Source organism: Vidua chalybeata, chromosome 2, assembly GCF_026979565.1.
Source record: "Vidua chalybeata isolate OUT-0048 chromosome 2, bVidCha1 merged haplotype, whole genome shotgun sequence".
Taxonomy (NCBI): Eukaryota; Metazoa; Chordata; class Aves; order Passeriformes; family Viduidae; genus Vidua; species Vidua chalybeata.
In genome coordinates this window covers 47,857,823-47,884,658 of record NC_071531.1, presented here as the reverse complement: position 1 = coordinate 47,884,658, position 26,836 = coordinate 47,857,823, and the positions used below count along the sequence as shown (strand labels likewise).

Sequence of the window (26,836 nt, the reverse complement as noted above, 5' to 3'; positions counted from 1 at the left end):
AAACTCGGAACCCAAGTTTTCAAATTATATGATACAGCAATTTCAGATGATTTGTAAGAAGCATCCATGTAAAAAACACACTTATAGTTGCTGTTAGTTTGTGTTGAGTGACTGCAATGAAAAGGCAGGTCTGAGCAGCAAAGCATGTCACACAAACACTTTATGGAGCATGGACAGTGTTTTCCTGTCCAGTACCTGTTCTGTAAGACAACACAAAAAATCTCCACATCAACTGGGCACCCTTCAAATCTACTAAATTAATTTAAAAAGTAGGAAAGACTGTACTTAATTCAGTGAATTAGAACAGCTCATTCAGAGCACTGGATAAAAAGGTTCTTAAAATATTTTATTTTGCCTGAAATTCAGTGTAAAAGGAAACCAATTTCCCAAATACAATTACTCACGGCAAAATTTAGAACTTAGTGTAACAAGCATGGCAGTCAATTGTGACATTTCAATGTGAAACTAGGACTGTACAAAAATTTAAGTGCATGTTTTTTGCAACAAGATACGCATACACATCAGGACAGAGGGGAAAACTAAACCAAATCAAAAGCTCAACAAAAAAAAAAAAGGATCCAGTTCTTGAAATCCCTTCAAATAACTGAAAAGCACAAACAAAAATTCTACAGCTGGAGCTCCTCTCTCTAGAATGCTACTACTTCTACTTTCCTTCATTTCTACATTGGAATTGAAAAAACAACAAAAAAAACAGGGACATGACTTATACCAGTTCTCCCCATCATTCCAGCAAAAGACAAAAACATGGACTAAAGAAAACACCCTATTAACTGAAGTACTATCACAAAATCACAGAATATTCCAAGTTGGAAAGGACCCACAAGGATCATTGAGTCCAACACTTAAGTGAATGGTGGTACAGGCTCATATCCATCTATTTGATAAGTACGACAGTGGTTTTATGATGCACTCATTAATGAATTAATGAGGGGGAAATATTAAAACAACACCCAACCCACTCCCTTCAAAACAAAAACAAAACCCAAGAATTTAATACTTAACAAATGGGTTTCCTTTTGAAACCAGGCCAGCAAAACACCACTAAGTAGAAATAAAACCAAGTCTTTCTGAGAGGTCCTTTACTGCTAAAGAGTAGGCAGTTCCCCTTCCTAAGAATCAACTTCAGACCTCATATACCAGAAAGACCAGCTAGAAAGAGCCAATGAAGATTTTCTGTAGAGTACACTAACATTTCACGTATTTTTGAATGGCAAATATGTGCTATAGTGTGAACACAGGATTTTCCAGGTGTTACTTTTTAAATGAAAAAATGTAATCATAAAACCACAAGAATATTAAAAAAGGCATTAGTTGTGTACTCAAATTTTAGACTATTACCTACTAAGTATTCAGATTCTCCTCACATATTTTTCTAAATTATATTTCAGTACTGCATGTTATTTTTGTGGCATCAAACTTTCTTCTAGAGTTGCACAATGCAAAACATATTAAAAAATTTCTTATTGTTTAGAGTATTATTCTATTTAAGATTTGACTTGCATCACTTTAAATTCAGAACATCCAAAAATTTTTATGAAGAGTACACCATGTGTTAATGTAGATAAAACATGATTGAGATTGGTTTTATATATTCAGTATTATTTTAGTGTAAGTGATAGTGATTCAAGCTCCTTTTGTGAACATGGGGGTGGGGGTTGCCATCTGGAATGGTCTTTTCTCTTTTTTTTTTTCTTTTTTTTTTTTTTTTTCATCATGAAGGACCATTGCCTTAGCTTTTTTGGTTATTGCTTTTTTTTTTCTTTTTCTTTTTTTTTTTTTAAGACCATTCCATTTCTTTATTTTTTTAACATCTTAAAGTCATAAGGACTTATATGCAAAGCAGTCATACACTTTATCATTAAAACCCATAGGTAAAATACGTACACAAATCCAACAAAAGGCTAGTACATAGTAAAGCCTAAGCATACTACTATGCAATATTATGAATACATAACTTTAGAGACTTCAGTTTAGTACTGTTATCTATTCATTTCTGAAAACATTCACAAAGATTTTAAATGCAAATTTTCATTCCGTATCTGGAATAGAACAAAAATTATCTATGTTATAACAACTTTTGGTCATTTGTGTTTGACCAATTCAGTAAATTACAAAGAACCCAAAGAATTCTGTAACTTTCTGTAGAACTATGTAATAAAAACATTGCATATGTTCCTAGTATGATGTCTTTAGCAATCATTTACTGAAATGTAACTCAAACATCAATCTCTCAAAATGGATAACCAACCAGCTGCTTTTTAATCTGTATCAGAATCCAATTTCATCACAAAACCCCTTTTAATACAAAGATGCAGAAGTACATTAGGTAATACTAATGCAACACAGGTGCAGCTCTAGCATTGTTGATCAGTTGAATCATCTTCTCCATGAACGAGATTCATTCTCTTCTTCCTCTTCATCATCATCTTGAAGCAGTGAGTCATCCACCAAAGATTCTTCCTGAAACTTAAAGAGAAAAATGTGGTAACTGTTAAATCAAAAAATGTTAAAAATCAAAAGGCAAAATACAAATTTCTGGCACTTTAATAAAGAAGAAAATTTGGTTGTGAATAGGTAAATATTAATGCTTTCAAGAAAGTACACTAGGGATGTGTATTTCTTATATACATATATTACTAAATGGCAAATGAAACTTTTTTTTTAACAGACTTCAAGATGACCATGACACATGCACCTCATCCTTAAACAGCTCTTCTGATTTTACAGCATATCATTCATGTCCAAGCTGCTATGTTCCCATGAAACTTAATATGATATACTGAAAACTAATGTTTTTTTGCATGTTCACAGTATCTATGTCTGTTTTCATCCAAGAGCTCAATCCATATGTTCCACAGTATCAAAAAGGCTGAATCTAGGAATTTTTGATTTTGATAGCTTAATCAAGATTGAAATCAATATAAAAATTTAAATGAGGTAGGGAGACAGGTGTTTAGAGAAATTCAGACGAACTGTATTAGTATATTTTCAATTCTGTTCCATAACAACATAGTAACTTGACAGACTTCAAAGCCTTTGAATATAAGGTGCTTTAATTTCTATCTACATATAGACACAAAACTGTATATAATAAACTATCCTATCTTGGAAATTTTTTGACAATTACACCTAACACAGCATACTCTGTCACAGCTAGAGAAAGGACTAAAACATAAGGATGTCTTTCCCTAGCAAAACTGCCCAGCTGTTAAGACAGAATCTGTGTTCTTTCTTGCTTATTCTTTGTGTTGAAGGAATTGTAAGTTTTTTGCTACAGTATTTCCAAATTCAGCAAGAGGTGTGAAGGTTGATTTGCAAAATTATGAAGTCTTCTGAGAGAGAAGGGGCTCTAGGCTGAACAAAGCCTGGAACTAAGCCTTCTCTCTCTTTCCAGTAGGCTCTTTTACAAGAGGGAGAAATGACTATATTCATTACTCTTGCATATGGGAAGCCGAGTTTAAAAAGGAGCTCTGCTGACACCTGACCTATCAACATAAGCCTGCATAGTCTGACCCTGACTAAAACACAGAACCTTTCTGAGGACTTAGATTCTTTCCTGGTATTCCCTGATGTTCAGTGAGCTAAAATACAACAGTGCAACAGTCAAAGAGGAGGAGTTCTGGGCAGTGCACAGTGCAGAACTCTACAGAGCACAAGACTTAGTGGTAGTAGAGATGATCAAAAAGCCAGGCTTCCATACAGGGGAACAACTATAGGGAGAGAAAATAACTGAGGGGAATTATGACACTGTCCCTGCATATTAAATGTCTTAAAGAAAGTGAAGAGAGAATGTAGGTGGCAGATCCAATAGAACAATACTTATTCAGAGTAGGCATAGTTGAACAGTAGCATTCCTTGTTACAAGACATTACAGATGTTATTCAGAATCCAAAGAAACCAGATAAATTAATACAATAAACACATGTCAAGGCCTTTCAACTACAAAGACACCACAATTGCAAACCTCTAATGATTAAAAGCTTATCTCTACTTACACATTTTATACTCTTCTTAGGGATCAGTTGTTGACTCAGCAGAGTCAACTCTTTTATTAGGCACCCAGGTGTAGAAGATAAGGCATCTAGAAAGACCAGATGCTTTTATAATTAGCTGCCTCCTCATCAGGGATTTTCTAAAGTGCTCAAGTCCAAAACACTTTCCTCTTATTTACATAATGGACTGGGACACCCTGTTTCATTATTAAGAATCGTGCTCATTTTTTCTTTTTTTTCAGACAAAGTATTCATTTTCATTCAAGTCTTAAGCCTGCTGCCTTCTCTAGCATAGTATTCAGCTGAACTAGCATGGCATTATAGATATGGAATAATGAAGAAAACCTTTTTCATGTGCTTACAACTGCTGCTAAAAAACAAATTAAGTAAGTGGCAAGCAGACAAAACCAATGAACAGCTAAGAGTTTTGATCCAAGTTCAACTCTTAGGTATTTTCCACAATAATTATCTAAGGCAGTTAAAAGATAGATCTCTCTGTAGTTCACCTTCCAATGAATCTGTACATTCCTTCCTTTACTCTGCTGAGATGTTTGCCTATCCCTGCATGCCCTTCCTTCACTACACAGAAAGTCTCAGTGAAGTGGTTACTTAAGGAGACCTCTCAAAAATGCAGATTCCTTGCATCAACATACTGCTGTTGATCTTCCAAGACAATACTTCCCTCAAGGAGATGTGACAAAAGATTTAAGATACTCTGAAGATTCCATAATATAGTCTCTTGTTCACTCACAGCTCATGACCATCTGACAATGCTTAAGGTTTGTGTACAAGAGGAAAGCAGCACTCAGTAAACTGGAATGCACAAATGTCTAATATGAGAGGTACCTATCTTCAACTGGCACACAAAAAACAAATCGGCATTTCTGAAAAAAGGAAGCCAGCAGACAAAGTGGCTTTCTTCAGGAAAAAAAACAGAAAGTGAACACCACCAATGTAAGAAAACTAACCAAATGTGGTTGTATCAAAGCAAACTTGTGAAGCTGCTTCTGTGGTAGATCCATCAAAATGCCACAGGAAAAAGATGCAGACAAAATACTGTCATCGAGTAAGTCAAGGCGCACTTCCACTTCAACTTTTCTATGCCACATACATACATACATACATACATACAGTTAACTGACAGTAAATAAATAAATAAATGTGGAAAAAGATTACTTGACTTTATCCCCAGGTGACATTTATTTTTCTGAATTCACAAACATAGGTATTTTGAATGTAATGAATGAGATTGCATCAATACATATTGCCCCACTATTCCTACATTAACCAATTAGGATAATTTGGACAAAGCTTTAATATCTCTCATGGACCATGACGAAGATTAACACTCAGCAAGGGTACTTTAGATGTTTGAGTGAAGTCAGAAAATGCTCTAAATTACTCCTTCACCTGTATCCTCTGAGCCATACCTATAAAGGAAAATTAGAGTCTGAAATATGATCCTGTAAGAAATTAGTGCCAAAAGCAGATGGCACAAACCTGTGTTTTGGACAAAATCATCAATCTCTCTCATACAAGTTCAAACCTGTGCCTTCAATTTTCTAGATATATCCTCTAAAGTTTTTTGCTATGTAAGAAATTAAATATTTCTGCAAGCAAAAGCAAAGTATATAGACTTTCAACACACTAAACCCAAGAAATATACAGAAATCTACTTTCTGATATCAAAATGTGAGTTAGATTAAAAATTACAAGTATGAATCCACATATAAATTTTTTTTGAAAAAGCTGTATTATTTCATTTTTAAAAAGAAAAATTAAAAAATAAAGAAAAAGCAAGCTTACTTCTTCTTCATCAGGTTCAGCTTCTTCTGTTTCAACAGCTGACATACTAGCAACAGGCTTGTTCCATGCCAGCTTTAGCTCTTGTCCTTTGAAACGAGATCCATGAATTGCAGCCTAAAACAAGTTTAACTATCTTAGTTACACATGACTTTACAAAATAAAGTTGAAGTTGCAATATGTTCATACTGAAGTACTGTTACTAGGTTAAATGAAACAACTTCATTCACTGCACATACAATTCATATATCCTTTGAGGAAAATTATGAAAATACATTTAGAAGAAAATATGCTTGGAAAACCGTAAATCATTTGGTAATGTGGGTAACATACTGAACCAACACCTTCCTGTTTTTAAGTATTATTTTGCTGGGTTCCTCACCTTTCCAAGACAGACACCAAACTGTTAATGCATAACTTACTGAAGAAGTAAGACATCCCTACAAATGATTTAACATATTTTTAAAAACCCAATAACCAAACAACTGAAAAAAAAAGCCCTTTTGTGATTACAATTTAATCTACTGGAAAACGTTCCACTTCCTGTAAAGCTGTTGTAATTGAAATGTAAAAATTTTTAACTTATGGGATATTCATGTCTTTCTAAGTAGTAGCTGCATTAAGTGGCTGCTTCGGAAATAGTATGTTCAAATTAAAGTAACATGAATGAGCATAAATCAGTGTTAGCAACATTCTGAAATAACCGTCATGGTCACAAAAGATTTATAGTACAATCTGAAAGTACAGCATAATGTGAAATGTAGAAACAATTACATGTTCAATGACATCTGAACATGAATTGTGTGATATTAAAGTCCCCAGGTATAAATTTTAAATCTGTACATATAAATTTATGATAAATTTAAAAGATTCTATGCTTATTAAAATGCAGCTCAGGAGCTTTTTGTCCATGGTCTCATCACAATGTCACACAACTAGAATTTTTAAAAGTACTTATAAGTGACATTTAGGTCCAGAAATAACTTGTAATCTTTGGAAGAAATTACTACTACACAAAAAATGCAACATTTTACAACAGGGAATCTTCCTCTTCCTTCTGGGCTAGACAGTATAGGATCATAAAGCCTAGGCCAATTTTCATTTAGAGAAGATAAAATATTAGCAGCATTTACTTCACAATTTGCCTCAGCAGAGGTTTTTAATTATTACCTTCTACAACTTCTCAAATTGCCAGCCTTAATACTTTAGTTGCAAAAACAGATCTTCCAATAGAAATATATTTAATATGTAAGAGTATCTTAAAGAAAATACAAATTTTTCTAGATGTGATTGAACCCAGTTTTCATAAAATCTTCATTTAAAAATGAAAGTGAAATTAGACACAAAGTCAAATCAAACACAAATTTGACAATTATATGGTTTAATGCTCACTAGAACATGGACATCGCAAACACTGATCATGAATCCTGATCCTTGCAGTGAGAATCATACTCCATCTGGGAGAAGTAAAGACTTTATTTGGATAGTCCACAAAAATGGATTATTGTTCTAGGTGACCTAAATTTCTTTACAGGGAAGCAGAACTTTCTCTCCACACTTAAAGAGTATTTCTTATGTAAACTACAATGTCAAAGAATATGAAACTGCAAAAGGAAGTACCCAATACAAGGACAAGGAACCACCAGAACTAAAATCCCAACTTTAATTAAATTCATTTACGAGTATAGTAATTACAGCAGCTTTTATCTTTGAACAGAATTTTTGCTCACTGTTGAACTGTGTTCCTTCAATACAGCTGTACAATACTGTTTTTCCCTATCAGTCAGTATATACCATGTACCTCTTTTTTTACAGAATAAATACTATTTCCATACAGTTAGTGCTCATCATTGCTATAGTTAAGAGTTTCATAAATAAAACAGAATTCTGTGTTTTTGTACAACATCTTTGGCACATGGATATCAAAATATCTAACCATAAATGATACTCTAAGTGTTCAAAACTATTGTCCCCAGCGGTTAATTTGCATTGTAAATAGCAGTTTTTTCTGTCAATTACCTCACTGGTGCCTCAAGATGAACAAGAGAATAGTCTGGCCAGGTATGAAAACTGTGTTCAGGTAACTCCACAAGATAAAATTTGCACAAAATATAAAAATAAACTGAAATCTTTCCATACAACCATATGGCAAATATGAATCCATTCTTTCTGTAGTCCCTACCATTTTCAGGAATACTCCATCCCAACAGTGACACAAGGATTTTAAAGTAAAAATGATTTGTAGAACAATTATGTTCATTAATTTGTTCAAGATCACATAATATACCTATATTATATGCCTATACCATGGACCAAGTAAGGCAGGAATCCTGCTGAGCCAAATGTATTAAGTTCTAATGATCCATATGTAATGATACTGAATTATATCGTAAGTCAACTCCAGATTTTAGTTCCTAAAAGTTACTTCTGCAACTCTATGCTTCTGTAATTCCATAAATTTTTAAAAATATGCTAAAAAGGGGGGAAAAGAGAATCAATTCCCATTTACACTACCACAGGTTTTCAGACAAAGGTAAACCAAACTGATCCCCAAGTAAATATATAGGTTGACTGCAGGATGTCAGTGAAATTCCAGGTAGACTATGAGGGTACTAAGTCTTCAGGGGAAAAAACCTGGCAATTAAATTAAGATAAACCAAGACATCTAAATATCAATTCCTAAGTGTTTCTCTTAATTTCCCTCTTACATCCTGCACCTCGCTTTGCTATAAACTTAATTTCCTAAGTATTTCAGTACCATACAGTTCTGACATTTTCGTTTAATTTACACTTTTGTGTCAATAGTTTTAAAATAGTTAACAATATTACATTTAATCAAATACAAAGTGTAACGTAAACAGAAAATATTTGAATGCTGCAGTGTATTTTCAAGAAAGAGTATACTCACAGCTTCAGCTTCTGCTCTTGTTTTAAAAGTAATCACCGCATGAAGAGAAGAGTCATCTATGTGGCAATCTTCAATTTCACCATATTGCTTTTGATAAATAAACAACAACAAAAAGAAGTTTAGTAAAATAGTTCTCTCACCTCTAAAAATGCAGTCCTAAATCAAAAAGCCTCAAAAAAAAGTAGAAAACTAGAACAGTGTATACTTCACAATCTTAATGCAGAAGCACTTGTCCTAGCCAAGAATACAGTTACTTGTACTTGCATTTCTAAACCATTGAAGTGCTCTCGTCTCTGGATTTCCCAATTCTTACAGATATGAAGTAAAACTATGATAGAAATAGGCTTTTCTGCTGTATTTCTCTTCTGATTAGAAAGAAGGGATCTTGAAATGATTACATTAGCCCATTACAAAACTTTTCCACAGAAGCTGTAGAAAAAGTTTGAAAACAACTGTGTTTCAGCATCTTAATAACATGACCTGTCTATTCCTATAATGGCCACGATGGTACTGCTACCTTTGATGCTGCCATCACTGTAAGCTACAAAGACCAACAAAAACCACACCTGTGCAAGTGGACTGCACTGCTGATGTGCACAAAGTTGCGGTATTGCATCACAAAACCAGAAATACAGCTCAGAGTATTTCCAATGGAAACTGAAGCAAGTTTAAAACAGCAAACTTGCAACTTGCAAAATTAAATAGTTAAATTTTTTCAGTGTTATCCTACTAACACTGTAAATGGAATTGTATTTGTTCATGTTACTAAGGTGTTTTTTTTTATTAATATTTGGCTTGTTAAAGATAGTAACTAAAGAGAGAAAGGTCCTTGTTTGACTTTTTTTTTTTTTTTAACCTTCTTGCATGACTGCCTGACAGAAAATATTAAGTACACTGACTGGAGTAGAATTTAATGGACTAATGAGCTCCTGGACTTCTCCCTTCAGAGAGGACCAATGCAATTAAATGTTGGGGAAAAAACCGCAAACAAATAAAGAGGGTTGCACAAATGGAGATTCACATGATATTCTTAGCATTTATTCCATAAAATAAACAAACTTGCTTTTACTGTACTCTTTTTTTTTTTAATTGGAGGATAAGTGGTTTTATAAATTTATGTTGATTTTTCGCTATTATATTTGCAAAGAAAATTTGCTAAAGAACTATGTATGTCAATTTATCATTTTTTAGACTGAAAATAGAAAAAAAAGTAGAAAAAGATCTGACTTCTTAAGCTTAAGTATGTGATTAGACAGAAATGTTTGGATGCCTTTTCAAGATCTACATATCATTGCACAATTTTTACTCTGACTCTTAAATTCAGAAAGTTGGGCAAAAGCACTGAAAATATTTGAAGAAAATTTTCATTAAGCACTTTTTAAGGTACTTCAACAAAGACAGACTAACTTCAGGTACTGAAAGTTTGGCAATAAATCAATCTTTGTTCTCACCATCCCTTCAGTTATTTTCTCTTTTTGTACCTAAAAAACTGTAAAAGAATTACATATGTCCCGAGCAAATAAATATTACAAGCCGTTTGTCTTTGTAAGGAAAAAAAAAAGCCTTGTGAATGCTATGTGATTACAGCTATAACTAGTTGAAGCAATAGCGTATTTTTCCTGTTTTACCTTTTCCTAATGTATCCTCTGCATATCATGCTAAAGATTCATTCCTACATAATATGTCCATAATTTCTCCGAATCAGGAGAAAACAAATCATTCAATGGAAGGATGTTTTCCAAAGGGAAAAAAAAAAAGAGTACAATTGCGACATACCGCAAAATGAGGCAGAAGATCTTCTCTGTCACTTTCGGTGAAGGCAGATATCTCCAGTGCCCTGGGCCGATGATCCACCACCGCGTGCACAGGAACTCCTCTGCCTCTGCCCCGGCCCCGTATTCCTCTGCCTCTGCTACGCGCTGCACCCCGGCCTCTCGTGTGAACCCCTCTACCACGAACTGAAGACAGAATCCCTCGCTTGGCAGCCTAAATGTTTACACATAACATATTGATAGATTAAAATTCACAGTCTACATATTTAGATAGAATTAACAAAAACATATTCTGATATTTCCTAAGAACACATCCCCAAGAAAGCCCTAGAAAGAGCAGTTTGCAGGTCTTAAAATAATAGGAGGTGAACATTTAAGTAACATTCAAAAGTTAATTATCTAAAGGTCAATTATTACCAGACCAATAATAGAACAGAAAAAGGAAACAAGAACCAGATATCAAAAGAGCCCTAATCGGTGAAGATTAACTCCTCACAGGAAAAAAAAGCTGCTGCATAACTGAAATTCCATTATCAAAATTTCTTGATATGGCGTCTAACTACTTAATTAGTTTCTTTACTTTACCCCTTTGTCTCTGAAGTTTAGGCAAGGCCTTTGTTCTGACCAGAATTCTTGCAGCTTAAGAGCTTTTGGCCACAGAATTGTGAGAGGTGAAACAAAGGCTTCTAAGGGGCACCTTCAAGAACAAAATATTTAATGAACGCTTGGCTCTAGGTACTCAAAAATTTTTTTCCACAGTACCTGTGTATCCCTTCTAAAGAACTAGCATATGCTTTTCAAGAACAATTAAAAGGCCAATGACAGTGACAGTCATTTAAAAACTAATTTCAAAAAGTTACTTTAAGCTTTGAAAGACCGCTTTCAGGTATCTAATTTCAATGTTTACAGCAAGAAAAAAAACATCTTTTTGAACCCAAATAGATCTACCATAGGAATCAAATGCTAAATGAAATCACCATGCTTTTAATAAATCCTACAGTGTTTACAAACTCAAGCAGCAATGGCACTACTTTAATCCATGTCAGTGATACCACCCATGAGGAGATAATTTTCTTATGGCTTTATTCATTGAATTATTCAGATAATTTTACCATAGTATCTAATTTGCTTTTTAGTTTTTTATAAACATAATCCTGAGGCGTTTGGGTTTTTTCAGTTTTGTTCTTTGTTTGGGGTTTTTTAAACATTTTTAAATGTTCAAATGAGTAATTCAGGGCATGCTAACTCAACAACTAAAACTAAAACTATTTGGATTTTCTTTCAGTAAAGTCAGGGTCACCTGGAACAGAAAAACAACAGTCGAAGAAACAACACATTAAATATTGTGGGAGTCAAAGTCACAAGCACAATGTGTGAATAAGTTTTTAGAAGAATTTTTGAGAATACTGAAGAATCAAGCAAACATCAAGGGAAATAAACCCCATATCTCTCTTGTAATCTGTGCAAGGGATATATTTCATGCTGCTCCCTGAAAGATCTAAGTGTGCATTACTGATGACCCTGTTTTTCTCCATCTACTTCTGTTGGTATGCTTCAGAAAATTCATTTAAATATTACTGTCCTGAAAGAGCTCTTTTTTAGCTAACTCAAAATACAAACAGACTTAGATATGGAGTAGGATTAGTGCACTCAACTATGATGTAACTTTATCTTAAATGTGCACCTACTTTTCCTATTTGACATGTCATTTGATTCACTTATTTTCTGAGATGCAGGATTTATAAACAAGCTTTCAGCACACTTATACAGTATTACTCACCATCAGAAAATATACTGTTAACATAAGCTTTTGTACCATCTCTATTCAATTGGCTTGATTGATTAGTAAAACTTTTCACAATTACCAAAGCTACAGAACAACTTAGTTTTAAAGTAAGGATTTAATGCAACTTGGCCGCACATATGTGCGCTGTATTCATATGCAGTGATACGTAAGACACGACCAAGCTTCATTAAGAGCGATTTAAGTGACACAGCAGCCCTGCTTAACAGTAAAAAGAAATAAGATTATCAAGTGATTCAAGTAGATATTACACAATCATATAGGCAAGAAAGTGCAATATAACACAGAATAGCACCCACAGCATTCATAGTTTCTCAAAATTAGACACACATATGAAGAATTTTGTACAGCCATCTCAATTATTTTTCAAGTCATGTACTTGGAAGAAAAAATTGTGTTTCTACACATTGAATACTTCCTCAAACACTGTATTTGCTTTTCTTAAATTCTCCTCTTGAAACCAACACTGTAATAATATTACTTTTGGCATCTCAGGCTTTTTGATTAATCTCACTAAAAGCATGCTAACATTTAAGAACAAAAGATTAGGCAGTATTTCTTAACTTTTCTGTGTCAAACACAAACAATGTTCAGGCAACAATTTAAAAACACTCCACATTCTCAAGAAAGCATTAATACCCACAAATCTATAAAACATCACATAATCTAAATAGTTATAGAATTTAAACAGATTAGCAATTGCAAATAGAGAGAATACTACTTCTCAATTCCACTGCAATAGAGACAGTGGTTTTTTTAAACATTATTGCTAAAGGTCTCCATCTACACACAACTTAATAAGGCACTCTGGGTAAAAATAGTTCATGATACAATATGCAAGCTAATAAACATAAAGGAAAATATTTGATTAAAAGTTAATTGCTACAAAAGACACAAACATACTTCCAGCTGCAGTTCTGTATATTTTCGTCTTAATTCAGTAACTTCCTCCCCAGCTTGCATCTTCTTGTATAAATCCAGTTCAGTATCCAGTAACTCCTTCTGCATCTAAGAAATTGTTATGGCAAATTATTAGTTCCACAGTTCACATTCTCTATAAGAAAACAATTGTTCAATAAAAAACTGTAACTTTGCAAGTATACTGCTTATTACACTGTGTTTCCACCTCCAAAAACAAACAATGTGCAAACTTAGGAGCCTTCATGTCAAGGTAAAGCTTCTATCTAAGCTTTGTGATGTCAAGCCTTTTAGACTACCAAGCAAAGCCAAAGCTAATGGAATTTTTTCTAAATATACATACAATAAAAATTCAAGATGTTATGGTGATGAGATGAACTAAAAAAAAGATGAAAAAGGCAGTACAGCTATGAATGAATACAAAATCTATGATCAGTACTGAGAAAAAGCATCTAAGTTTATTACAATGTCATAATGCAAAAGCCCAAATATGGTAGTTCTGTTCAGACCACAGTGAAAAAACACAGGAAGTAACAAGACCTTTACTAACAAAAGACTGGTCTCTGATGCACTCAAAGTTACCTTCCAGGACACAGAATCTTAAAAAAAATTTTGAAGTTCATAAAATATATACATAACAGAAATATTTCTCTGAATCCCAATTAGGACATGTTCACTGCAACCACTGAGATGCAGGGAAAGATTTATGTGACCATGAAAACTTATTTGAAGTTCTGATCCAAAGTGAAGCTTTTCTAATGGGAGCAGCAGGACTCAAACATTTCAGTGACATCAAAAATTAAGGCTACCTATAAAAAAAACTACACAGGATTGTGAAACAGTTTACATTTACACGTGTTGATTCAAAACAACAGCATGGAATGTTTGCAAAGGCTGGATGTAATGAGATTAAGGTTTTGTGCTTGTAACAGTTTGAAATCAAGTATCACCACAGATAAAGAAAGGTGATTATTTTTGGTTTTTTTCTGGAATCTTTAAAAGAAAAAAAAAACTGGATTATTCAACTGGCGACCTCAACCTCGAGTCTATTCACCCCCATTTACTGATTATCTACAGCAACCAGATGAAAAAATCCATTATCTGTATAATGTTTGTCCAAATTTTCAAAATTGGAACCAATGTCTGAAATCCCACTGTGCTGCAATACATCAATGTGCTTCTGAAATTTAATGATGACCAGCAGCTAGCACTCACAGAATAGCCAGTGACACTGGTGTAATGAAGACTTTTGAGATTTATTGTTAGTGGTCTTAATGAAGACTTCTCTGTTACAGAGCTGTGCCAAGTCTGAAGAAGAAAATACCTCCTCCAGGACACACCAAGAGGCAGCAAAGGTTTCTCACGTAAGGGGGAAGAGCCTTTTGTAATCTGAACAAACTGGAAGAAGCAAAAATAGGTGAAGATAATGGCACAGTCATGTGAGCCTCATCTTCCATATCTTCACCATCTTCCTCAGAGCTGTCCAGGTCTTAAACACTTAAAAAATATAAGAGAGCCAAAATCAAAGTATTTTGGAAAATTTTCAAAGTTGTAAATTTAAACCAAAGGCTCTGTAAAATCCTTACTTCTACAAAAGTCAGATGGGGCTGATTGGTTTTACTATTTCAAATGTTAACAAAACTGCACACAGGTAATGGATACTTTATCCACTATTAAGTGGGTTTACTTGAAATGTTTCTTAATTTTCCATATTACAAGGGAAATGGAAAAGCAGCTCAAAAACTTAATTAAAACTTCAACATTAGCATACTGCTTCACTTTTTCTGAGTAAAAACAACTACCGCACAAGGAAGTGGTGGACCAGGTTACCAAGCAAAGGGTGATGTAGGCAGATCTCCAGATAAACAAAACTGGGTTGAAGAACCATTTCAAACATAAACTTAGCAATCATACAAATGAGGGGGGCCTATACAACAGCATCACAAGGACAAGCTCTCCTTCTTTTTCTGGGAAATCAGTGCCTCTCTAAAGAGCCTATACACTAATACACAAAACTTGTGAAACAGAGAAGACACTGGATGTCTGTGTGCAGTTACAGGGCTACATCTCCCTGGGACTACAGAAACATCATAGAGAAACAGACAGTGGAGTGGTACAGTGGACAGACAGTCTCTTAAGGATGGATGAGCCAGGATGGCAAGGAGTAGGAGCTGCTCTGCATTAGAGAGTGCAGTATGAACACACAGAGCTCTGACTGGGGACAGATGATGAGCCAGCTGAAAGTTTGAGTCAGGACCAATGGCAGACCCATGCAGGTGATATTGCAGTGTGTGTGTACTACACACTATCTAGTCATGTAAAAGTAAATGAGGCCTTCTTGAGACAGCTGGAAAGAACCTCCTGTTTGAATACCATGGGTCTGGGTAATTGCTGGAAAGGCAGGATGATTTCTAGCCTTTGAAGAAGAATTGCATCCTAATCAAGGTGTACAAGAGTTGGAGCACAAAAGGAACACAGTGAAAATATCTGAGCATGCAGGTACTAGTTTGGAAAGCTAAAGCCCAATGAGGGCTTTGAATCTGGCAAGGGGGTATGAGAAACAAGAAGGGTTTCAATGCGTGAATCAGCAGCAAGAGGAACACCATGCTGTTAAAAATGTGGTCTTACTGCTGGACATTAAAGAGGACCTGACAACAAAGGACATGAGAACAGTGGAGGTACTCAATACTTCCTACTCCTCAGTCCTTACTGACTTGCCTTCATCAATCCCACATCCTGAGAGTGGAAAAGCCTGGAGTAAGAACCATAGAATCATCTAGGTTGGAAGAGATCTTTAAGATCATCAAGTCCAACCAACAACCCAGCACTACCAGTGTAACCTGTAAACCACTAAACCATATCACCCAGCACCTGATGCAGACACCTGAAGCACCTTAAACACCACAGGTATGGTGACTCCACCACCCCTCTCAGCAACCTATTCTATTGTCTGACCACCCTAACAATCTATGCCCATTTTCAGGATAAACACATGTTGCTTCAACTTTTTCCTGACAAACTATATAAGAAGCTACAGTTGAGTCTATAGAAGTAATTTCAGTATTCCTTTCTGGTATTTCTTTTCAAGGCTGTGACTTGTTTAGGAACAAATACTCCTATAAAAAGCAAAATACTGCATTTTAAAAAGGTAATATAATTGCATCTTTATGCAGCTGAGAAACTGGTAACAGCCAGGTATCAACAAGAATGGTAGCAGAGGTACTCAAGAATGGTAGAGAAGTACTTATTAGTACTTCACACAGGTAAAATCCAAATATGGGCACCTAGATGAAAGGAAAACCAACCAGTATAAGCTTCAATCTTAAAAGATTATTATATTTACAAATTTCCATGACACAGGAAGTGACATACCAGTACAGTTTGTTTTGCATATAAAGCCTGACTGAAAGATATTTGTGCTGTCTAACTATAATCTTTTTCACATAAGAAATACTATTTTCATAAGTTCTATTAAAAATTTATGGAAGTGATATACTACACACAAACCACTGGACAAAGTAAAAGAAAGAATAGTAAGACTTTTGATTTGGGTTTTTTTTGATTGTCTAGATGGATGCAGCATCTGTGTAACAGCAGATACAGCTTTTAGACAACAGCATGGTTTTAAAATTAACTATGCTCCTTTGATAAGAAGGCAAAATAAATCTCACTTCAAAGAGGATTTAAAAACTAAACCAGTTTGGGTTTAAATACTACTGATGGGACTACTTATTTTTATTCTTCTGAAATAAACAAGTGAATTCATCTATTAAAAAGCTGACCAAAACTTGAGTACCTGAGTTTTAGTTTTCATGCTTTTTAAAGGAGTCCCTCCTCCTGGTGATACACCTTTTAATTCATCCTTTAACTTGGTAATGCTATTAGTCAAAATTTCAAGTGTTTTCATGATTTCTGCTTTGTCTTCTGACTTCATGGCTTTATTCTTCTCCAGCTTTGAAATCAGCATCTGCCCAGTTCAGAAAAAGAAGTTTTTTTACTCAGCAACTACAAATACAGATCTGTTTTCCAGTGGTCATTATAACTAATGGAAAAAACAAATACTGCATTTCTTTTGCTTTCACGTACAAATCAACACACAGGACTTTTAACACGTTGTACAAAATAAAATCTTTATCTGAATCTCTGATTTGTTTACAAATGAACATCTGGTATTTCCAATTCATTTGGACAGATTTGCTTAACACACTTGAATTATTTCAAAATTTTATTCAACTTAAATGACATTTTGGCTTTTTTCCTCTTCCTAAGCCTAAGTGCAGTTATGAATCATTATTCTACATCATTCTCTCCTGATCTTGTCACACAGAACTTAGGCTTTCCCTTCTCCCAAACACATCCATGTTGCTCCCAAATTAGGCAATATCAATTAAAATTGGATATAAATTGCATAAGCTCATAGGGTTTTATTTAACTGAACTAACAGGACAAGTTCGATTAAAACTATAAACTTGAAATAGTATGATAATGCCATTCTAAGAGAATGAACAACAAAAAAAAGAACTATAAAATAAACATTCTTACAAATTCTGAAATATTTTGAACTGAACTGAGATTTTATAACTGAATGATGACTGTCTTTAATGCTAGCATTTTACCTTCTGTGTTTCAATGTGCTTCTCCAAGATTTCTTGCTTCTTTTTCCTCACATCTTGTTGAAGTCGCAATGCTTCCTAGAAGCATAAAAAGATTACAGAAAGTTTCTAGACTTTGAAGCATTAATGCCAGAATAATATACTATACCTGACAACTACACAGTAGAAACTTAGAATAACAGGGAAAAATTAGTAACAGGAAATGCAAGGTACTGGTATTTCCAACTATGTTCTAGAATATAATGCATCACCAAATTAAAGAAAGATCTAATTTTTTTTTTAGTTACATCTGTGCTGGGAAGAATTTATTATTGCTCACATATCAAGTAACACCTTACACAACTCCACTGAAAGCTGAAAGGCAACATATTACACTACCTCAAGAGATACAGCATGCAAGTGTTTAAATGTGTGAGCACAATTATTTTGAAACCAACTGTAAATCAAGCCCATCAATTAAAACACAGTCTCTAGAATTGTTACAAGTAAAAAGAAAACTTTTTTTTCCTCCTAAACATGAAGTGTCACCCAAAGAAAAGCACCTCTTTTGTGTCTGAGCACTCTAACTGGAAACCAAGACTATAGCTACTCCATCTGCCAACAAAAGAACCTTCATCAGGCAATGGGCAAATTCAAATGAACTGAAACTGATCAGTAAGTGACAATACTGCACTCCAAATGAGAAGCAGGAGGAGATGCCATCCCTGCTGTGCTCAGTGCCTACTAGTGGTGCTTGTAAGAAAGCAGTTGCTTCTTGTTCTCAAATACAGAAGTCTTAGACAGCAGAAAACCCTTAAGAACTTTGATATCAATGTATTTAATGGAGTAGTAGAGGAGAGGCAGAAGATGATCAACTGGGATCAATTTCAAGTGGAGTATCTTATACCAAGATTGTAAATGCACAGCAGCCACAGAAAAGGAAACAGTAGTCAAGTTGCTGTATGTCTTCCCAAATACTGATGAATTATTCTGCATAAAATGTTAGTTTTTCAACAGAGTGTGCAGTCAATTTTTCTGAAGGGAAAAGGAAGGTAAGATAAGGGGATGAATGCGAAAAAAGCTAGGGAGAGAGGAGGAAGAGAAGGGAGTCAGTCCCACAAAATAATGTTTTTCCACAAGTACTAGTATATTGCAACAGAAATCTCTGAAGGCAGGAAGGAACACAAGATCACATGGAAAAAGAGCCAATCACTTTTGAGAGAAGACAACATCAGTGTCTTCTCTCAAAAAAACCTCTACAGCTGTTATGATGAGTCAACAATTTTATTACAAGTTTTTTGCTATGTTACAGGCATTTAGAATCTTAACTTGACAAGTAAAGGTTCTAATTCTAAAAACATGTGTTAGGGGACAAACATGAAATGAAACCTCAACATGAGAACTGCTTTCTATAAATTCTGGACCAATGGTAAAAGTCATGTGCAGCTACAAACTGCTAGTTCAAATTACATTAAACATAAATTACAGAAATTTAGCAGTACTTGACCAAAATCTTTAAAAATTATACTGATTTCAGCACTTACATTTGGACATAACCTTAATATTATATTCGTAATTTGTGGTTAAAAAACAGTAAGGCAAATAATGTCGTGTATTTAGTTTCTCTAAATGATAAGACTAAAACTGACGAAAGAGCTTTGCTGTGCTCTCCTGAAAATTCTAAGCAAGCAAAACTATCTGAGTGACCTATTAAGTCCAAATACATTTTTGTTGCATTTCCTTTCTAACATATATAAAAAAGAGAAAGCCTAGCACTATGTAAAATATAAAAGCGGGTGCAGAAGAACTATAGCTTAGAAACAAAAAAATGCAGAGTCATAAAATTCTCAGTTCTCTTGAAGAAACCATTTTGGTCACATGTACAAAATATACTGAGAATAGTGGCCAGTTCCAGAATAGTTGAAGAGAGAAGAACAGTGACTATACTATACTCCCTTTCACTCACAACAGACAATTCATACCTCAACGTGTAGATTCTGATTCCAGGAAAAAGTGTTTCACATTTTGAATTTCTACAGTTTTAAACCTGCTTACACTGCCTGAACATACACTGAAAAATAACAAAACAATACTGAATTTTCTTGTAATATGTGGGAAAAAAGAATACATCATAGTGAATTTAATCTTGCAACAAGTTTCATCTACGTTCTTGAGATGAATATACATAGTGCTCTATCTCTAGGTCACAAGTTCCCAACCTAGGTCCATTTTAAAAAGAAGCATATTTAATTTACCTGTTTTTTCTTCTGTGCTTCATTAGAGTCTAGCACGGAAGTGGAAACAACAGGCAAAGATTTCTGTGCTGCCTTCAAAGCAGCAGGGTTGTACACAGTTTTTGTCAAGCCAGTAGAAGTAGATAAAACCTATAGGAGGAAATCATTTTATTTTTTTGCCAGTGAATTTCAGTCTTTTAAAAAACCCGCATGAGTGCTTAAAAATATATAAGCGTATTTTCTTTTGTCTCCTTTAATGATATGGAATATAAAAATTTGGTGTAGCAATTATATTTGGAGTTGTTGAAGTTATACAATTTCTGAAGAGGCAGCACCACATCAGATATGTAAGCTATCAACATCAGCTAATAAATCCTCTCCACTGAGATTTCGTATGCACTTCCAAGTTTCAAATACATAAATATTTATGTATTTGAGCATAACTAAGGAAAAAGAAGATTGAGATTTTTGCAAGAGTAACTGTTGCTTTTGTGTTTTGAAGTCTAAAATACAGTATTTCATGGCTGCATGAATTTTCCGAGCAAAAGTTCAACATAATTTTAGAGACTAAGGTCCAATGTAGAGATAACAGTTTCTTTGCGTAGGCAGTTGGTGCAAAGTAGTGCTTGCATAATCAGCGAGAAGTAACTCAAGTACAAGGAAGTCTTCAACATCATACAGCACAGGAAGAGACTCCTATGTCTCTCTCTTCTCTTTCCTAGATTTGTAATGAGGTATGAAATTTCTCCATGGCTTACTGACAACACTGAGGACTGCTTTACAATCTTCCTAAAACATACTATGCACCTCTCCACAATACCTGAATATTTTAACTATTCTGTTTTCTTAGCCTGTTCCTTAAAGAGTTATTTGGCATGCTAATATTGAAAAATAATCCATGGCTAAGTCCTAGAGATAATATAGGCATGATCTTGTCCACCTTGTTAGCAAATAGAAGAATTTATGTAATTGGTATGATTTCCAGGAGTTTAAAAATACTTTCTATCTATGTGGAAAATTAAAAGATGCATGCAGATTCTATTGGTCATCATGCACTCCATAAAATAGTGAAATGCCCACCAACAGGAAGGGGAAAAAAAAGAGACAGACAAGAAACAGAAAGGCAGAAAAGACCAAAAGCTTAGAAGAATTTACAACAGGAACGGTTCATATCAACCCTTTGCACTTCAGTATGATATTTATACTATTTCTTCCCACAGTAAAGTGTTTTCAAGAGTATGCAGTGCATAGAAAACAACAGCAAAAAGAAATCAACACATGTTATGAGGTACTATAGAAGGTGATACAAAATGCTCTAAGCAGGCCATTACAAAGATGAAGGGTTTTTTCCTAAATCTATGAAAGAACATTTAAGTATGCATATCTGAATCATACAGTTTCTATTACAAAGTAGCTTTACGACAGGCTACAAGACAAACAGAGGATCAAGCAAAGACAAAAATACTGACACATTCCTTTTGCCCTGAACTGTCTTCAGGGCAGAGTGAACCACATCTCCTTGTCTCTTTTATGTAGGAGATGTAAGGCGAGAAGCCACAGCACCAACACAGACAAGTCAAAAGCAACACTAAGGTCTTCTAAACCACTTAATACTATTCAAGAGAAGCAATAGTGTGAATAGCGTGAATCTCTTCACAAGTCCACAAATTTTAAGTCCCTATACAGATCCTAGGAAGTCTCACAATGACTGTTTTAGCACCTTTTCCTCCTGCTGTTTGGGAAGAATAGCTACCTCCTTTCTCATTGCAAAGTTCTTGTCAAACCATGCACTCTTATCAAGCGCAAAAAAACCATCTAGGACATGACATCTCTGTTTTTTGATGGATGTCTATCATTTTATTTCTAATGGTTATAGAATACAATGACTGCAAACTAAGCAAGGTATTTCCTTGCAAAGAGGCAGTAGTAGGTAAAAATAAGTCAAATCAGGTTTTAGAATCCTACTAAAAATGTCAAAGGAAACTGCTGTTTCACAACACATCCAGTGAACAGCCCAGCCATTCAGCAAAATCACATCTGTACTATAAGACAACAGAACAGAAAAACATCCTAGCACAAAATTTACTCTTTGTAGAAAAGTGTTTCAGGATAACTCAACTCTTACACAATGAGGAAAGGAAAGTATTTCCATTCAAGCTGCAAGCTGAAGCAGACTTTCTATTTCTAAAGCAAGCACGTATTATGTGTGTAAAATGTAGATCAGGAATACACAGCAAAGTATTTATCTGCAACTAATTTAGAGTACCAAGAATGGAACTAATCAAACTAACAACAAAATACAGGCAAGATGCCTTGATCAATGCATTTATGTGGACTGCTGGGCTTGAAATGAATCAAAGACACATTAATATGACAACTATTATTATCAACTTCAAGTAATGCCTTTCTACGTTAAGTATCTCTGGAGTGAATTTTATCTGTTAGATGCCACTTAGTCCATCAACTGCCATACTGAAAAGGGGTGGGAGGGAATGTGTGTGGGGAAATACAGTGGATGCTTCATTTATTTCAGGTCAAGCTAATTCCCTATAGAAAAGATATATACCTAGACAAAAGAATCCTGTTATGAGGTAAAACTTTCTGTCTTTCTACAAGTTTTCTCAAATGAATGTTAAAAACATTGGGGAAGCCTATCCCCTGAAGTGCTAAATAGATCTGGAAACATGCATTACAAACTTTGCCACTATAGTAAACATCAACCACTTTGTATTCTGAAAATTGGAACCACAGGCCAAAATACATAACTCATAATCACAATTCAGATGCACCTTTTCCCCCTTACCTTTCTACACTGATTAATTTCCACCATTAACTTTTCACAAGTACTGCAAATTATAAAACCAAATAAAATGGCAAATTTTTACAGCATCATCTTTTAAGGGGCACAGAAGACCAGAAACGTCTTCTAGAACTGCCTTCTATAGTGTCATATGTAATGTCAAAATTTATTTATTTTTAAAATTTATTTTGTATGAATCTAAACAAGTCAGGATTATGGAACATATCAAGTTCTTTTTATGACTGAATAAAAGGAACCTGATAGATTAAACAAAATCCACAAAATAGCAACTTTTGTCCTTATAATCATTTAGCCATCTGCTGAGTTTTGACTTATTATACTTCCTAAAACTAATCCTTCACAAATTGTTTTATTCATCGTTATGAAACAATACTGACACAAGGGATTTGATAAAAAAGTTAATTCTACTGAAAATAAATATGAGCGGAGAGAGTATGAGACATTTTCTTACCTTTTCAGTTGCTGGAGTAACTGGCTTCGACACAAAACCCAGTCTATCCTTCACAGATAATTTAGTCACATTCTGAGAAAACACAGCAAAATTACAATTCAAATGTACACTACAAGCAATAGCAATTTAGAAAAAATATTTAAGTAATAAAATCATAGACTTTTAAGCAACAATAAAAGAAAAATATTCAAACAATTGATAAAATTAATTTTAGATATTTGATTTTGCAGTTAATCTAAGTTTATAATTGGGTAAGACAAATATGAAGCCAGATTTGGAATCAAAGATTATCCTACGTATTTTTTGCAAGAAGTTTAAGACATGCTAGCTGGTAGAGGATTATCTGCACAGGCCCTTTTAAATACACTACAGATCTTGTGGTCTATAATCTGCTATTTGCAGATTACATCTCCATCAAATGCAGAAAGTTGTTTGAATTTAAACTACAAATGTGTTCTGATTTGTTCTAGTCTTCCTTTCCAGAGGTAAATCCAAAGCAGCAGTGTAATGCTAATAAGGAAATGTTGCAAATATAATAAAACATTAAAGATTTTTTCTAATGGGAGTAACATACCAGGTTCTGTCATTATTCACATTGGTATTGTGGTTACATTCTTCCTTTTGTTAGGGGAAATGAAAAAATTCTAAAAATTCTTCTAGATACAGAGCTTCATTCTCTAATGGTTTTAGATGTTTAACAGATAAAATACATATACATTTAAAAAAAATTAGCTTTTAGTTCTTTGGATAGAGACTTACTTTATTTTGAAAACTGACACCTGCAATCACAACAATCCTAAAACAGTCTGAAAGCCTTTCAGTTTTTCTTTTTCAACTATGTAAAAAGCTATGATACTAAAAAATTAAGTACCAGGCTCAGGTAAAAAACCCAAATATCATTGCACTGAGGAACACTTTAATAGGAAAGCACCACTAACAATGTAAGCAGAAGCACTTTGAAGTAGTAAATGTGTACTTACACCATAGAAGTAACTGGTACATTCATACACTATGGAACCTATTTCAGAAAGAACAGGCAGCTGAATTTCTTGTTACAATACAAACCTGAGTGACTTCTGTGTTGGCACCCTGTGCTTCTGCAGGTTCAATATTACTTGCAGGTACTGGGCCGAGCCGCTCCTTCACCGACTGCTTCACTACAGGCAAAGTGGGCTGCTGCACTAAGGGCTGGATCACCTGCAACACCGCCCCAGCCCCCAAAAGGCACAGAGCAAGATTAAAAACAGAAGGATGCCACATGTGTCATTTCATTGTACACAATAAAATTACAATGGAATTTATGGTTACACTTCTTCCCTTCTACCTTTCTACCAACTACTTCATGATATTTATTTTGTTATACTGAGTATTTGTGTAGCGCGAGTGGCAATAACATTCATTTTGCACCTACAGCTTACGGAAGTGACCAAAAAACTGATTTATTTCTATTAATTACATTTACTCAGCCTAACTTAAATTCTACCTGTTAGAACAAAATAAAACATAATAAAGAGGTCTTCTGATTCTTCTCACAACTCTTCCACCATCAGCCATTTAGTTATGAAAAGACAGAATACAAATTTGTATCACAAAGACTCACTTTTTACAGTGATACGTCCCACTTTTCATCTCCTTTAACTTGGTCAAAATAGAAAAAAAAGGGTACAGAAACATGCAGTCAAGGGACTGAAGAAAGAGAGCAGATAGTCTTTGAATCTACAATGGATATATATACCCTGACAGCTAACATTTTTCCTTTTTTTCCTTAGACAAAAACATTCAACAGTTAAGACCAAAAAATATGCTTCCAAGCAAGCTCATTGTCATATTTATAGCTCTCAGAAGGTCACCTAATCCATTTCTCTCCACTGTAGGGCAAAGTCAGTTATGCCATTACTGACAGTATCTATTTATCTCATTCTTAGAGATTTCAGATGAAACAGGTCCTGTCACCTCTCTAGGCAAAAGTGCTTCAGTATGCTTTGGCATTAGAAAATGTTTTTTTAGTATTTAACCTAAATCTCTTTGTGCTGCCTTTTAGGCCTGGAACCTCCTGTTTTATCTGCCTCAGATGTGGAGAGCATATTATTTTCTGCTTCTTGGCAGAAACCTTTTATTTGGTGATTTATTTCAGCTGGCTCCCACCATCTTTACCTAAGTACATCCACCGCTCTTGGAAATTCTACAGCAAAAAATTTCCAAAGTAATCCTGCTGATAAAATAGCAATGGTGAAGCAATTGTGCTGGACCAGATACTACTGAAGGGACAATTTAAAGTCAACTGACTTGACACTAACGAAAATTCATAAGCCTGTCCTGGTGCCCGATAGACAAAATCTGCTTGGAAGCCATTACAAATACAAGTGAAATTAATTAACCCATAATTAATTAACATAAAAGAAATCTTGACAAAAAAATACAAATATTTATTGTATATGAAGAAGTATAAAGTTTCCATACTACTCATAGATATGATACCAAATATTAATTTCAACAAAAAGAGAAGTAAATATTCATGTTCCTGAAAGACTTATGAACAAAAAATACCTGTTTACTGACTCAACAATTTGTTAAATGTTATATCTTGGGGTAGAAGAACATAGAAGCATTGTACTTAAAATTTTAATTTCCTGTTAAAAGTTTTTTTTGTTACTGTGTGCCTTCTGTTGCTGATAACAGACTTCAAAAGGCAGTCTGCTGACATATGCTGAATGGCTGTTCTTGGTGAGGCAGGAACATCTGAAACTGTCCCCAGGACTAAGGGGAATTTATTCTCAAATCAGCAAAGTTAACTTGCTAAAGGTGGTGTGATTGCAAGCTGGTAACATCACTAAAAATTATGGGACTACTAAAAATATAAAATATATATATTGAATGTTTGTTTGAAAATATAGAGTTAATACTCCAATAATACTCTGAATAGCATAATCAGCAAACAAGCTGATAGCATAGTCCAAGCTATCCTTTCAGTAAGGGGGAATGTCTGCTGGAATGCAAATGATGTACTCCACTGCCCTCTTCTGGCTGAGATGAAAATCAAGCTTAGAAAATAAACACCCATTTTGAGCAGCACTACTTTAGACAAAGCATTAAGGATATTGATAAAATTTAAAGGATTTATTGATAAAATAACAGGGAAGACACTGAGATAGATGTCATTAAAACCGAATTTTTGAAGATAAAGATCAGGGCATTTCTTACAAAGAAGGAGAGAAAGAAAACTTTTAAAATGCTGTACAGCAGGATTGCCATGAAAAATCAGATTCTAAATGATGACAAAACATACCATCAAGACAAAGTAGGAATTCTCAACTTGGAGCAGCAACTGAAAGAATCTTCTAACAAGTCATTCATGTATTATATCAGCATATATAATTAAATGACCATTTCTTCTACAGAGCCTGTCTCGTATTTTTGAAGTGCAGAACATGCTGCTCCACACTGATGGTAAATCCAATAGAGCAGGACACACAGGTATTTTGAAGGACTTGCTACACCAGCCACTAACTGAGAAGACTCA

At 34.4% G+C, this 26,836-nt stretch overlaps 1 protein-coding gene across 5 annotated transcripts in view; it reads right to left on the bottom strand.

Moving 5' to 3' along the window:
- Positions 1–325: 325 nt before the first annotated feature.
- Positions 326–26,836, bottom strand: part of RBM26 (RNA binding motif protein 26) — a 51,583-nt gene continuing 25,072 nt past the window's right edge. For 4 of the 5 annotated variants that reach the window (XM_053933799.1, XM_053933819.1, XM_053933811.1 and 1 more), the window contains exons 13-22: positions 24,382–24,513; positions 23,317–23,388; positions 20,066–20,194; positions 17,835–17,909; positions 17,015–17,185; positions 13,204–13,308; positions 10,501–10,710; positions 8,725–8,811; positions 5,820–5,933; positions 326–2,487 (exon numbers count right to left, since the gene is read on the bottom strand). In XM_053933799.1, coding sequence (XP_053789774.1) covers positions 2,398–2,487; positions 5,820–5,933; positions 8,725–8,811; positions 10,501–10,710; positions 13,204–13,308; positions 17,015–17,185; positions 17,835–17,909; positions 20,066–20,194; positions 23,317–23,388; positions 24,382–24,513 — 1,185 coding nt within the window. In that variant the 3' untranslated portion in view covers positions 326–2,397. The remainder of the gene's footprint in view (positions 2,488–5,819; positions 5,934–8,724; positions 8,812–10,500; positions 10,711–13,203; positions 13,309–17,014; positions 17,186–17,834; positions 17,910–20,065; positions 20,195–23,316; positions 23,389–24,381; positions 24,514–26,836) is intronic. The other variant, XM_053933830.1, reaches the window with a different exon arrangement.